Source organism: Cheilinus undulatus, linkage group 7, assembly GCF_018320785.1.
Source record: "Cheilinus undulatus linkage group 7, ASM1832078v1, whole genome shotgun sequence".
Taxonomy (NCBI): Eukaryota; Metazoa; Chordata; class Actinopteri; order Labriformes; family Labridae; genus Cheilinus; species Cheilinus undulatus.
In genome coordinates this window covers 35024735-35039898 of record NC_054871.1, presented here as the reverse complement: position 1 = coordinate 35039898, position 15164 = coordinate 35024735, and the positions used below count along the sequence as shown (strand labels likewise).

The 15164-nt window shown below is 38.9% G+C and overlaps 1 protein-coding gene across 1 annotated transcript in view; it reads right to left on the bottom strand.

Moving 5' to 3' along the window:
- Window positions 1-14977: 14977 nt before the first annotated feature.
- Window positions 14978-15164, bottom strand: part of LOC121512824 (neurocan core protein-like) — a 69204-nt gene continuing 69017 nt past the window's right edge. The window contains exon 15 of the mRNA XM_041792303.1: window positions 14978-15160. Within this exon, the coding sequence (XP_041648237.1) occupies window positions 15027-15160 (134 nt within the window). The 3' untranslated portion in view covers window positions 14978-15026. The remainder of the gene's footprint in view (window positions 15161-15164) is intronic.

The following is a 15164-nucleotide window of genomic DNA, read 5'->3' as shown; positions in this document are numbered from 1 at the left end:
GCGCCACTCTGCTTTCAAATTAGATCCATAACCTTCGCCATGCATATGCACCATGGCACCTACAAAAAAGCCTTTTGAACCCTTACCTGAATCCAAACAGGAAGTCCACCAGCTTATCTAAATTTCTAAATAACGCTTTTTTTTCATGGTGCCAAATGAGTTTGACGTGCTGCAACTTTGGTATACATTTTTCCTTGTTCTTCTACAGCATCAAACTGAACACGCTTACTTTGAAAATAACCAGTCGATGAATATGAACACAAAAGATCTTTAAACACCACCCTGACACTCAGTACTAATCAGAGAGCTTTGCAGACAGTTCTTTGCTGGTGTCATTTCTGTGCTGTAGGACAGCTGAAGTCCCTGTCCTCTTCAAAGCAGCATGAGAACTATTGTTATCAGTGTGATTTTGACCATCCTCGGCATTAAATCACTGTTGAAGCTTCACTCAGTCTGTGTTGGATCTGACACTGAAAAGACTCCAGCACCACAAATCCTGATCACATCTCTTTTCCCATAAACTCTTCAAAGGCTGATACCTTTTGATGATGCCTGAGATGATGATAAAGGCTACAGAGGAAGAGTTTCCCTTCCCTCTGCTTCTCTCTCTAACTCTTTACCACTCTGCTCTTTCTGCTTCTCCACTTCCTGGAATGACCAGGAGGTATTCAAACAACAAGCAAGAGAGTAAATAAAGAGCTTATATCCCTCCCCTTGCTCTACATCACATGGCTTATTTTGCCTGGCAACTATCTTATTCTTGGATTAATGCACAATTGAGGTGCTGCTACGATGCATCCTCTGGCAGGAGTTTATTACATTCTTTTAATAATGAAGTAAACCATGAGGAAAAAACATCCTAAAACAAATCTAAACAAAAATGCAGTATTAACAAGTTCATTTGCCTGGTGCAAGACACCACCATGGGCCAAAGAGGCTCTGCCAGATGCAAAAGGCAGTATAATTTTACACTGCACATTTGTCTAGATGTTTCCATTATGGATACAGTTTGGGTTTTGAGCCCATGCACTAGTGAATATTGCCCCTTTCTTCCTTTCTTGACATTTCCAGTGTGTCTGACATTGTCAAACTGCACTGTTGCATTCATACGCTTAGAAAACATCTGAAATCAAGATTTTTCTCCTTGTCTGACTCTCACAAACATTGTTGTTTTGGCGTTGTCTCCATTCTAATGCTAACTTGCTTGTTAGTTGGCGCCAGTGTTGTGTTTATTTTTCTGTCATTTGTCGTTCACCCATTGGTTGGTTAGCTGGTGTAGGTTGTAGCAGCAGTCACATTTTCAGGTGGTCATTCTAAATTTCTTTTACTGTCAGAATTCTATCCCAGGCTATCTTTGGTCCCAATTACCATGACAACAGCTGTCTGTCAACCTTTCACAGTGCAACATAGGACTACCGTTTTAGTGCCACAACCAAAAATATTATCACAATTGGTCATCTTTCATCTGGGACAGCTAAAAGTCGTACAGAATATAACCAGACTTAACAGGATGAGCATGAAGAAGAGACTGACAGAAAGACAGAGAGGACAGAAACACTTCTCTTCAGCTGTAGACACTCTGATAAACACTGAGATGTTTGTGGGGGATGAAGGTTTTCCTCTTCCTATTGAAGATCATTTTTGTATGAAACATTACTGTAGCTGGATACCAGGCGTAGAGGTGGTTGTCTCTCACCCAGATGGCCAAGGGTTCGATCTCCAGCTCCTGCAGGCACAAATCAAAAACTGTTATTGGACTCTTATCTTGAAATTATTTTTTTGTGCTGTTTTTTTAATCTCCTTTCAGCATTTTCCCCAACCATTACTGACACTTTTTGCCCATTCTTTCACTTCGTTTGTTACTTTCCCTTAATTGTGCCTCTGTTTTGTTGCTTTTTTGCCCATCTTTTTAAATTTTCATCCATTTTTGCCACTTAATAGCCATTTTTGCCATTTTGTGCCCACTTTTGTCACTTTTTTCAATTTTTTCCCACTTTTCACCAATTTTTCTTTTGTTGCAGCTTTTCACCCAATTCTTGCCGGTTTGTTTCACTACTTTTGTCCATGTCTGCAGATCTTAGCTCCTGTTATCAAATGCCTTTTGTCATTTTTCTGCCATTTCTGCTCCTTTTCTTCCGTTTTTGCCACGTTTTTGTTGTTTTCTGCCCATTTTTAAATTTTCAATTTTTTCAAACTTTATAGCCATTTTTGCCACTTTATTCCCATTTTTGTCACTTTTTTCTTTGTTTTGCCATTTTTGTTCGACTTTTCAACATGTCTTTGCAACTTCTTACCCATTTTTGCCTGTTTTTTTTTTTTGCCTATTTCTGCAACTCATTTTTGGCACTTTTATCTAGTTTTGCTACACCATTTATCCCTTTTTCCACTGTTTTCCCACTTTTTTGCCACTTTTAACCATTCATGCCAACAAAAAGAGGTGGGACACTAGTGAAGGTTGAGAACCATGGCAATAGGAGGTCTGTGAATTGGCTGAGTAAGAAGAGTCAGCAGAGCAGAGAGGTTGCAAATGAAGGAGTAATGAAGCTGGCAGGTGTGGACAGGTGATTTGTAATGAATGAAGCTGAGGGGGAAGTAGAGAAGAAGCTGTTAGTTGAGCTTTGATTGGTCTTTATTTAAGAGAGAATCTCTTTCTGAGCCAGGAAGCATAAAAGTTTAGTTACTAAATAATCTTCATCCATTTGGCTTGTCTTTAGCAGGTGTAACAGAGAGAGCTGATGGATAATAAGACAAGTGTGGAGATAATGATGTAGCTGAAATTTCAATTGAACCTTAATCAAGATTAGCTGGATAAAGCTACCATTTCCAAGGTCAGTCTCAATGTTTCAAAAAGCACCATGGTCACATTCTGGTTAAAAATAAATAAATAAACAAATAAAAATAAAAAATCAAGTCAAATTTTGGATTATGGAAATTCAATGCAAATTTAGCTAGAGAGTTAACTTGCCAGATCTGTTCTCATGGCACACAAATAAAAAGTGAGCTTTTCAAGAGCATAACTTTGAAAGAACCTCTTGGCAGAGCTTCTACTGGCAGCCTTTATAAAATAACCAGTTTACTCTGTTCTGTTGTTTGGGATGACAGTCAAAGATGTGATTAAAAAAACACCCTGCACATAAATAACCATGATTTTCAGTTGTGATTTCCTGGAAACAAACTTACCAATTACAAAAGCAATTCAGGAAAACAGAACAAACCGTGCCCTATATTTAACCTAACTGTGAGCCAAGCCACAATGACAAGACCACAATGACCAAGACATCATGTCCTGATCGCAGACTCTCTGGTTGTTTTACAAACTAAAGCAGGTGATACTTTGATAGTTCAGCCCTGTCAGCACTGACACTAGAGACCTCTTCCTCTCAGAGAACAGAATATAAACACTGTTTCATGTCTCCTCCTCTACAGGCTGTTCTCTCATCTCACTGTTAAAAAGATGCCACATGTCACCCAGGAGGAGGACCTCCTCATCCTCCAGCAGCAGATGCAGCCTTCATCTCAAGATCTTTAAATTCTAAAGCGGGCTGATAAAAGAGTGTAAACATCGTACCACACTAAGGAGTGGCTTTAGTCATTTTTAGATCCAAGGCATAAGGCAATACGAGGTTCTTCTTAATTTCACTTAAAGCAATCACAATGAGTGAGCAAACTTTTTAAAGCATATTTTTGTAGCAACTAGAGAACTACTCAAGTCTTGGATATAAATACCTGCTTACCCAGTAAACACTACTTGCTTGGAACTGCCTAGAAAAGGATCACAACCCAAACTCACAGCACACATTTGAGCATTCATAACTTTCCCAGTCTTTACTTACCCCTGTCCCAGCTTTTGTAGAACATGTTGCAGGCATCAAATTCAGAAGGTGTGTACAGTTCCCCCAAATGAATGTAAATAAATAGGTTTAAACAAACGCTGCTTGTTTTTGTGCTGTTTTCAATAAAATATCTTTTGAAGATGTGCAAAGCCTTACATTCTGTTTATTCTTACTTTACACAACATGCCAACTTGGGGGTTTCATTTTTATTTTAAATAATAAATTAATGAAAGCTAAAGTGAGGAAGAGAAATACTGACAGCATACTGTAGTTAAGTTGTTTGACAACCATCCCTTAATCTGCAAAATTTTCCTGAAATGGCTTTGATATACTTTTACACCATGAGTGAAGTTACCGACTCAGTAAGAAAAGTCCTGTTTGTGGGGACCATGTTAGCTAATATAAGGAAGACTTCTGGATCAAATGCATAATTCATTTTTTTACTGTATGACCAAACAGTTGAAGGTTGCTAAAAACAGAGTTGTTTAAACTTAGAAACAGAAAACAGCTATATCAGCTTTATTTTTCTGAGATGATTGAACATGTGTTTTTCTTTTACTTCAAAGTAAGCAGTACTCAATCATTCAAGGTATTTTAGTCATTGAACCCAAAATATTCGACAATCATCCCTTAATCTGCAGAATATTCCCAGCATGCCTTTGGGCATGAGACACTTTGCACCATGAGTGAAGTTACTGACCAGGCAGGTCACATTTGTCTTCCAAAATAAATAAATAAATAAATAAATAAATAAATTTACAGGAAACAGTGATTTGCATTGCTGACTGTACAGAAAAGATAGAAAGATGAAATGATAGAAAAGGAGAGATTAAATGAAGCTGTTGTTTTATAAAGTATGCATTTTACTAAACATTGCAAATAACTGTATTAGATTCTCTCTCACCATGTTAAAACATCTCTTTTGTCCCACATCAGCTTTTTTATTTCTTTTTCACATTTTATCCCTTGACCCACTCTCCCTCTGATCTTCTCCTTCAGCCCGCCCAAGGGTTGGATGTTTCGAGTGTTGTCAGTAAAAAGGAAACTGTCTGTACTTAGAAAGTAGGAGTAGAGGCTCAGCAGTGATCTGTCTGCTGAGGCAACTCCAAAAAGCGTTTCACAGCCTGCCTTTCAGCATGGTTAGACTTCAAAACACAGAACTATCTCAACCCCCTGGGTGTGCTCTTTAAAAAGACTTAAATTTAAAATGTGCTTCTAATGCGAACACTTTGAAACAGTAGAACTTTCTTTAGCAAGCTTTAGGAGGGAGATAAATGAGTGTTTGCTGATGGGCTAACTGAATTTCAGTGAACACAATGATGTCCCAAAAAGCAAATGATCATTCTGAGCATTCTGGCAGCTGTCTGCTGAGTTCATCTCCTGTGTGGTGGATGTACCTAGGGAAGGAAGAGGCCAGTACAGGATCATACTCAGCCCTGGGATGAGAGGAAATTCAAAGTGTTTGAAATGCATCACATTAAAATTAGGCAGTCACTTAAAGCTGCTACTGGAATCCATTCAGAGAGGTTCTCAAGTGGTTTTGAGGTGATTGAGAGGGCTAAAACCAATCACTTCTGTCAAACATACACACACAGCAGGTGTTTAATGCTGCAGCTTAGAAACAACAAGCCATAAAGAGCATTAGAGCTCCTAATGGAACATCCCACCCTGGTGGAATTGCTGTGAAAACAATCACCCAGAGCAGACTCTATTGTCTGCCAAGGTGTTTTGATATTCTAGTGCATTGCCTTCTCTTAGCTTGACAGAAAATAGAGGAGGAGGAGGAGGAGGACTGTGGAGTGCTGCTCTGTTGCTCGGCTGAACATGTTCAAAGGTGTGTTGCTGTGAATGAAGTGAGACAACCAGATTAGGAGGACAGGAGCTGGGGTCATACCTGCAGCTGGGCTAGCCTACTGGAATACAGAATGTGAGGATTAGCTTTTCTCCTTGTCTAGACAGCTAAAGCCAAGAAGAGGTGAGAACGACAGAAGCTGTCTCTCCTGCACGTTACATTTCTGACTTCTCTCCTTCTAACCTTTGTGCCCCCCTCTGGCATTCTTGTACATTTTTCTTAATTTTCTTTTTCTTTTTTTATGGTGATCAGTTGATCTGTTACAGCTTGCATGAATATTTGCAAAAACTTTTCTTTCCAGTATTCTTTTTCTTAAATCCAGTGTGGGTTTATTTTTGTAATAAACAACGAAATATTTCAAATAATTAAACTGGCATTCAAAGGTCTAAATGCTGAAAATGATTTAATGTTTGGTCTTTTTGAGTAAGTTTGAAGCTGTTTAAGAGATTTATGAATAAAGGAAGAAAAAATGATGATTTAAAGCAGGCTTTTTGTTCGTGTGCATTTTTGCCACAAAGGTGTCCAGAGGGTTGTAAATTTAAGGAGGGCACAAGGGTTAAGTCTTCAACCATGAAATGAGACGATATTGAAGTAAATGTCCTTGACCAAGATAAATCCTGCTATTCTTCATGACAATCCACATGTCCTTAGCTCTCCTGATACTGTGGTCCCCTGCTGCATGTTTCCTCCCTAAGGTATCAGAGGGACAATGAGAGAGCACTGTGAGTCGTGTCCTGTGGGCTTCCTACCACACTGTAAGCAAGCAGAGACTCTGACTGCTGAGCATGAAGCAGAAGCAAACACACTTCATGAATCCTGCCCATTGTAAAACTGCTCACGGCTGATTCAAACCCTTAGAGAGCCAAAGACTGCAGGTCTTACACGTTGCATTCAGCTGAACAATCCAGTCATTTGCAAACATCTGTTTTACAGACAAATGGCTTTCATCAGTTAAAGTGCAGGATTATTTTGTGTTAGAAAACAAGTTCTTGAACCATTTTGAACACCTGTGCTTATATACAAGTTATCAATGTATTTTCTGTAAAACACAGGGAGCAACTTCAATCTCTGGTTAATTTAAACCTCTTAAAGGAATACAAAAAGTGAACACAGCCAGTACGTTTACATGCAGTTAGAAAATTTCTCATTTTGTACTGGTTTGTCTAAAACTTGATTTATAAAATGCTTGTTAACATGTTAGTCTGTCTGAAATCCTAGTAGATCAAATGAACACATTTAGAGAATGCAGATGATCAGTTTACTCTTATGTACAATACAACTGAATCACACCAGACTGGAATAGGTGTTCTGTGCCTGCGCTATAGTCTCTAGTTTTTGAACCAGAGGTTAAAGAGCATAAATGCTTAGTGCAGAGGTGAAGAACTGATAGTGGGATGGGGCCAGATTTGCTCCAATGATATGTCTTGCAGGCAGGACTATTTTCTAGTAACTTTTTTACAACTTAAAAAATCAGAGTTAGATAGCCTATATGTACTAATCAGTGGGTGCTGCATGTTTACACAAAAACAATGTTTTTGAGCTACTTTAGGCAGAGGTTTTACTAGCAAGAAATCTGAGCAAGTCTGGCAAAAATATTATACTGCCCTTATATAACACAATTTATTATAATTATAACCTTTTCAGCATCCACTGATGAATTTCTGTGTCTTGATTATCCATGATAGTATACTGTTTTAGGCAATAGCTGATATGGCACAACATTTCACCTGACCTGGGATCCATGCATTAACAGTATGGAGTCCATTAAGGGCACAGAGAGAAAGAAGGAGGTTGTCCGTCAGGATTGGGTTCCTTTATGATGAGAAAGAAGTGTGCACATGCACACAGGTGGGTAATTCTTCAGCACTGATAAAACCTTGTTAGAAGCTTATACGCTTATACTCCTACCATGATGGAGACGCCAATAAATCCCATTAACAAATAAATTCTCCCACTACATTGTATACTGACACCAAGGATTGTTAAATTAAATTGCCTAATCGAGCAATAGATGCAGCTTGACTGAACAGCAACTTGCTCAGTGCATGAACAAACTGATCAACAACAAATCCAAATCCTCTGAACTCCTATGTTCTTAGTGGATAGAAGACATCGCTGGGATTTGTCAAAAAGGAGGCTGAGCTTTATGCTTCTTTGTAATGATTTCATCAGGGAGCAGAAAATTTCAACATAAAAAACGTGGAGCTTTGCCAGGTAACAGATCCACGACTCATCATGTTCGTTAACTGCTACAGCAGTGGCCAGATGTGCCTCATGTTTCTGCCCATTCCCTGCTTCAGTAGAATTAGTTTAACCCCTGAAGAATGCCAAATGTTGTCTTTCTGATTTAAATTATTTGCAAACACTAAACTGCATCATGTCATTCTAATACCCAGCATTTCTTTCCACTTTGCAAACACTACTGTCAGTGGCTAAGGCAGCTGGACTTCTGTGAAATCATCAAATACTTTTGTTCCTCAGTGACAACTGTGATGGATAAAGCCGTCTAAAAATGAACCTCAGACATTTTAGAAATTCTTTTTTCCAGCTTTAACACCACTTGTGACAAGTCTCCATATTTTTCCCAGTCACTCTGAAAGTTTTAACATCTCCTTAACCGTTATGGGAGAGTGTAGGGTCCAGTCACTCGTGCATCTAAGTGGGTAAAAAATGACCCATGTCAGGATCAATGCATTTTTATGCCACTTTTGTCACTTTGGTTAAGAAAAATCATTTGTATTTCTATTTTGTGTTATATTTTGGTCCACACAAGAATAATTTGATTTTTGAGATATTTTTATTTTTCAATTTTTGAACATTTTTAACATTTTAAAACATTTGGAAATTGGAGAAGTTACAAAAACAGCAACAGAACAATATCGACATCCATTTTGTGTGTGTGTGCATGCGTGTGTGTGTGGGGTGTGTTTGACGGAGTGTCAGTCTTTGCACAGTGAATATATTCTTTTTGTCCAAATTATTTTTTTCTGGAACAGGTTTGATTTTATGTGAATTTTTGCATTAGTCCAACTCATTTAAATGGGCGGTTAATGATTCAGATCAGCATCTGCTCCTTCCTTCTTACTCACTCTTTCAACCCTGCCCCTTACTTTAAACACCGAGTTTGCCCGTGTATAATGTGGAGATCAGCCATGGAAATAAGACAGATAAAGGCATAAATTTGTTCTCACAGCCACCTAACAGAGACTGAATTAAAAGTTGGTCCCCACCTCTTCAACATAGCACAGCTGTGACGTACATGCTGGTGGCGTATGAAGCTCTCTGTCAGGATGGATGGATCCAGAGGGATATTTTCAGGAGTGATAGAGCCACAGGTTCATCCTCATCCACCTGTGTATTTTTGGCACATTACAAAACTATTTAACACATTCAAATTAATTTTTACTGTGGATATAAATAAAGCGTAACGGACTCAGTGTGCAAGTGTCCAGTGTGTGATGTTGTTTTTTGGATTATGGATCTAAAATATTGCATCTAAAAACAAAGGCCTAAAGTGTGTGTGTGTGTTTGGTCATTCATGACTATTGTGTGTTTCTTATCATCTATAATCAAATTAGTCTATTTTATAGTTTGAAAAACTAGCTAGCTAACATTAGATAGATAGATATACTCTACTGCAGTGTTTCCCAACCATTTTTCCGGTGGTGTGCCGGACGAATTACCACTGTGCGGGGTGCGCCACGCTCCGCCACCCTGCACCACCCTGCACTGCGCCTTGAAATTAGAGCCCATAAGATCAATCTGAACCAGCACAATAAATGCTAGAGAACAATATAGTGAATGGTTCATCAAACAATCAACACACACTGCAATCTACTTTTTGCTGATTTAAACCAATTTGTAGCCACTTGCCGTCAATTTTTTTTGTTTTCCACTTTTTACCTTTTTTGCCATTTTGGTCCATTTTTGCTATTTCTTTTAGTGGCTACTAACCGATTTTTGCTGCTCTTTCTTACATTTTAATTAAAAAAAATGCAGACAGTGATTTAGTTTAGATCACTAAAACACAACCTGGGGATAACACCCAAAGAAATGGTTTCAATTTAAAATCCCTGGACTCTAGAAAGGCCAAACAGGTTGACCAGATGTCTGTGTAGGTATAATTCATCCTAGCCATGGTTGTCTAAATCTTCATGAAGGGAGCAACTGGACTTGATTGAGGTTCTTGAAGCCTCTTAAAGGCTTCTTAAGTTTTAGTCACTTCTGTGGGTGGAATCACACACAATTCCCAGCAGTACGTCCATGATGAAGTGAACTTGTTGAGAGTTGCTTCTGGAGAATAACTTTGGCTCTGTCCTTTCACTGTCAAGCAAATGCAAAGACTGTTGGGGATAATCTTCTGTTGTCGCCTCTGGTTCTTTCAGTTTGCTAGTTTCTTGGCCAGGACCACTGTACACTTTTACATTACATATCAGTGACACAGCGGACAATTTTGTTTACTGTAATAATCATCTGTATGCAGATGACATTTTTTCCTCAGCATTATCACACAGTCAAGCTTTCTCTAAGTTGCAGTTTGATTTTAATACGTTCAAACAAGTTCTAATTTGTCTCAAATTAATGTTGAACTCCAGCAAACCAAATATATGATTCTCTCAGTGCAGGACATCGACCTTTCCCATGCCACCTTGTCTACCCTGAATAATGTAGAAACTGAATGTGTGCAACAAGTCAAATACCTATATGGCTACATCCCCATCCATCTCAAGTCACAAATTTCAAATTTAATCAGGAAACCAAGACTACAACATGGCTTTCTTTACAAGAATAAGTTTTGCATGGCAAGGACAAAGAGAAAAAGATTGTCAAGGCAGCAGTACTGCCAGGTTCTGACTATGGATAAACAGTCTTGAAGCAGTTGGATGCTATATATCACAGCAATCTTTGTTTGATAACTACTGACAGATTTATACTTATATCTCTTGCTTGGCTGGTCCTTCACCCGTCAACATAGAAAGCAGTACAGTATTTTCAAAGCACTCAATGGCAAACTCCCTCCTTACCTGACATTTTGTGTCTACAATGAATCAGGTAAGACTGGTTTAGTGTTTCTGCACATATTACATAGAACAATTTCCAAATGACAGCTAGGCTGCCCCCTCTGGCATAGTGTGGTATTTTCAAGGAGCTTGTGTCTCAGCTATATAGCGAAAGTTATTGCAGCTGGTTTAAAATGTGACTTTTTAACCAGGACGTGGCTTTGCAAGTATACGTTTGTGTTTATAAATCTATATGTAGTATTTTAACTGTGTTCTACATGTTTTTCTCATTTAGTCTTTTATTGCTGCAGGGCATCCCTGGAAAACAGAGCTCAGTCTCGGCATGCTCTGCTAAGATAAAGCACAATAATAAATAAAATGTTTACAACAAATAGATGGGATTTTTAACAAATGTATACAAGGTTTATGTAACATTTAATTTCAAACCTTTATTTAAAAAATGGTAGGCTCGTTATTCAAAAAGGAGTTCACAGTATTAAAATGAGAGAGGTAACTGTTACATGGAGCAGGGTTCAACAACAGAAATCAATACACTACAAACCAAACGAAATCCTACCCACTTCTGTACAAAAAGAGACAAGTGAGGGGGCACCACCACCAACGACGACTGGTCTGCTGATCAGAAAAATACAATTTCTTGTCTTATTGCTTCACATTACCCCTCATTCAGACCTTTTCCTCATCTTTTTGAGAAGTACTTGTCTTGAAGTCCATGTGTTTAGCAGTTAACACCGAGTTTAGATTATTGCCAAGGTATGAGTCTTTCCAGGCTAGCTCCGTGTCAAATATTTCTACAATATTTTGGTTCATTCAAGCTTTCATTTGTCCTCTCACCTTGGCTCAGATCCTTTTTTCTGGGCTGCCTAAGCAAAGCTTGTCAACACATTAGTGTTTGGATGAAATGTCTTCCCTCTATTCTTATCTTGTTGTTTCTGGAATCCTGGTTCTTGTACAGGTCCTGCAACTCCAACATTCATCGCTTAGCAGTTAAGGTCATGATGTCAGTGAAGAGACTCATCATTTAGAGTAGATAACATTTCAGAATAGTTTACATTTTCTGAAAAAATAGTAAATTAAAATGGTGTTTCCTTTTTTAAAGACCCTGTAAAGTGAAAATAGATCTGTATTTATTTATTTATTTTTGCTATGATAGGTCACTGTGTTATGAACCCCCAGGTCAAATTTCAGTCAAATAAAACATCTCTTAGGAGGAATACAATCCTCTCAAATGAAAAAAAAAATGCTACAATCTGAATAGAGGAAAGCACTCAAGCCATTAGCCTGCCTGTTGACCTTTTGCTGACCTTATAGGAAAAGAATAGACAAAGTCAGTTTTCTAGCTCAGATCTCTGTTATGATGCTTTAAATTATCCATAGGCCACTGTGGCTAATAGATTAGGCAAATTTACCTCACAATGAACAGAAAAACAGCTTCAAACTGACTGTTAACTTTCAATAAAGGCAGTGACATCAGCTAATAACAGACTGGCGGGGTCATTCCCCACTGTGGGCTCGTGACATCATGAGCCCACATATTTGCCCTGCCCAAATTAAACCAAGCCAGGAAAGAGGTGAAACACTTTCTAATGTGCTAAATCCAATATTTAGTCACATGGATTTCCGTGTTTTTACATGTTTTCAACAACCATATTCCAACATATCTAGTGTGTTAAGACACAACTTTTGGATTTCACTTTACAGGGTCTTTAATGAGACATACACTATATGGACAAAAGTATTTGGTCACACCTGTTAATTCAGGTGTTTCAATCAGACCTGTTGCCTCAGGTGTATAGGATCAAGCCCCTAGCCATGCAGTCTCTGCAAACATTTGTGATACAAACTGGGTGGTTTTGAAGAGCTCAGTGACTTCAAGAGTGGTACTGTGATGGATGCTGCCTCCGCAATAAAGACATTTCAGAAATTGTATCCCTGCTGGATAGTCCACAGCTGACTGTAAATGATATGATTTGATATGATATGATATCATCTGATATCAGTGTTTGACCTCATAAAATCTGTACAGAGTGAATGGGCACAAATTCCTACAGAAACACTCCAAAATCTTCCAATAAGAGTACAAGCTGTTACAGCTGCAAATTTCCATACTGGAGTACATGTGTTTGAATAAAATGCCATGATAGACCCTGTTGGCATAATGGTCAGGCATCCAAATACTTTTGTCCATATACAGTATTGAGCATTTGGGAGGTTCCAGTTAAAAGAAGTGGAGAACAGTAGCACACAAAAACATTAAAGACAGGTAAAAGACAGATTTTGTTTTTTTAAAGTATAATATGCTAAGCTAATAAGCTAACGATATAAAGGTCTTTTACAATTGATGCTCTCTCTGGAAAATGTGACCGGCAAAACTGACATGAATAATCTCACTAGAACAGCCAAATTAATTCTGCTTCAGGAAAAGTTTTTGAAAATAAAGTTGGGATCTTTGTCATTATATATGTAATTTCTAGAAGAGTACACTGTGAATGGACTGATCATGTCAAGGGAACCTCTTCCTGCTAGATGATCATATTTCACAGCAAGCATACTTCCCAGCTGGCATGTCTATGTGGGCCCCATACAGGTTATGGGTGGAGCTGCAAACAAGGGTCCCATGTGGGTTTATCTGTGCCACTGTGGAACTGCGGACAAACCCACATAAGACCCATATTTGCAGCCCACCTATAACGCATACGGGGTCCAGAAGGACGTGCCGGCTGGATCACAGCAACAAATGATGACCCGAAACAAGTGTTTAAATGCTGAGCTGTATTAAGGCAGACTGACTTTAAAGGTTCAGATTGATCCCCCTAAAAGGCTGGGTAGGGTGCCTGACACAGGCGTTTATATGTTTGACACCTTTGAAAAGCGACTGATGTTTGATGGGATGGGATCAAAAATAAAGAGAGATATGAAATGTTTTCAGTTTCTCTATGGAGGTTCAGCAGCTGATCTAAAGAAAATGTGTCACATGAACATACAGTCAATTCAATTAAATCTTTTTCAGGGAAAAAAGAACACTTCTAGTTGGATACAATTAAAAGGAGAGAAGGGCAGCAATATCAAGACAAACACTATAATCTTGTAAGGATACACAAATAATTAAATAAATACATAAAGGTAAGGGCTGGGGTCAACAACATAAATGTCCTCCTGGACTTTCCTGAAATAGTTACAGCTTTTCTAGTGTTGCGGCTGCAAGGTTCAGTGCTGCTTCCTCACAGCAAGAAATTTCCTGGTTGTAGTCCTTCTGAAGACAGAGGCCTTTCTGTGGGAAGTTTGCATCTTCTTCCAGTGCATGCGTGGATTCCCTCCTGACACTCTCAGGGTTAATTGGTGATTCCAAACTGCATGTTGGTAGGATGATAAGTGTGAATGGTTGTTTGTCTTTTTTAGTCAGTGCTGGCAACCTTTCCAGAGTGGTACCTGTCTCTCACCCAATGCAAGAACTGAGAACTGAGATCTGAGTGCCACCCCTGTGACCCCGGATTGAATAAGCCGTACAGTATACAGTGCCTATAGAAAGTATTCACCCCCTTGGATGTTTTACCCTTTTATTGATTTTATAAATCAATCATGGTCAATATTATAATTTGGCTTTTTTGAAAACAAAACAAAACAAAACCTCCTTAATGTCCAAATGAAAACAGATTTCAACAAAGTAAGGTCAATGAAATACATAAGGTAAAATGAGTGACTGTACAAATTTTCAACCCCTTCAAGTCAGTATTTACTAGATGCACCCTTGGCTGCAATCTGCAAGCTGACTCTCGTGGATAGATTGTCTCTAAACCATATCTGTGTAGCTTTCACTGTATTTTTCAGGTCTTTGTCATGCTGGAAAATAAATCCTCTCCAAAGCCATAGTTCTCTGCAGATTGAATAAGATCGTCCTTTATTCATTTTACCCTCTACCTTTACAAGCCTTCCAGGGTTGAGTGCTAGGAATCACTCCCACAGCATGATGCTGCTGCCTCCGTGCTTCAGAGTGGGGATGGTGTGTTTGTGGTGATGTGCAGTTTTTGGTGTCTTGTCTGATGGCCAAAAAGCACCATTTTGATATTATCAGACCTTTCTTCTACTTGACTATGGAGTCTCCCACATGCCTTTTGGTAAACTCTAGTTGAGATTCAATGACATTTCTTCAACAGTGGCTTTCTTAGTGGTGTGAATACTTTTTATAGACACTGTAGAGAATGGATGGAAAGATGATGTTAAGTATTGTTGGGGTAAAAGAGGTTGAAAAAGGGATTGAAAGGTGACAGGCAAACTGCAGTTGGCCGCTGAAGATTTAGCTAAAGGAACGTTTTTTTTGGTTTAAAAGTGGGTGCGGTTGTGGCTCTGCCCCTCTCCTCTGTGGTGTCCTCCCTCTCTGTGGCCATGCCTCTTGTGCTTCCTGTGCTCCCTCCTCCCCTTGTGGTGGTGGCGCCGGTGACGGTGTGCTCGTCGGGCTGA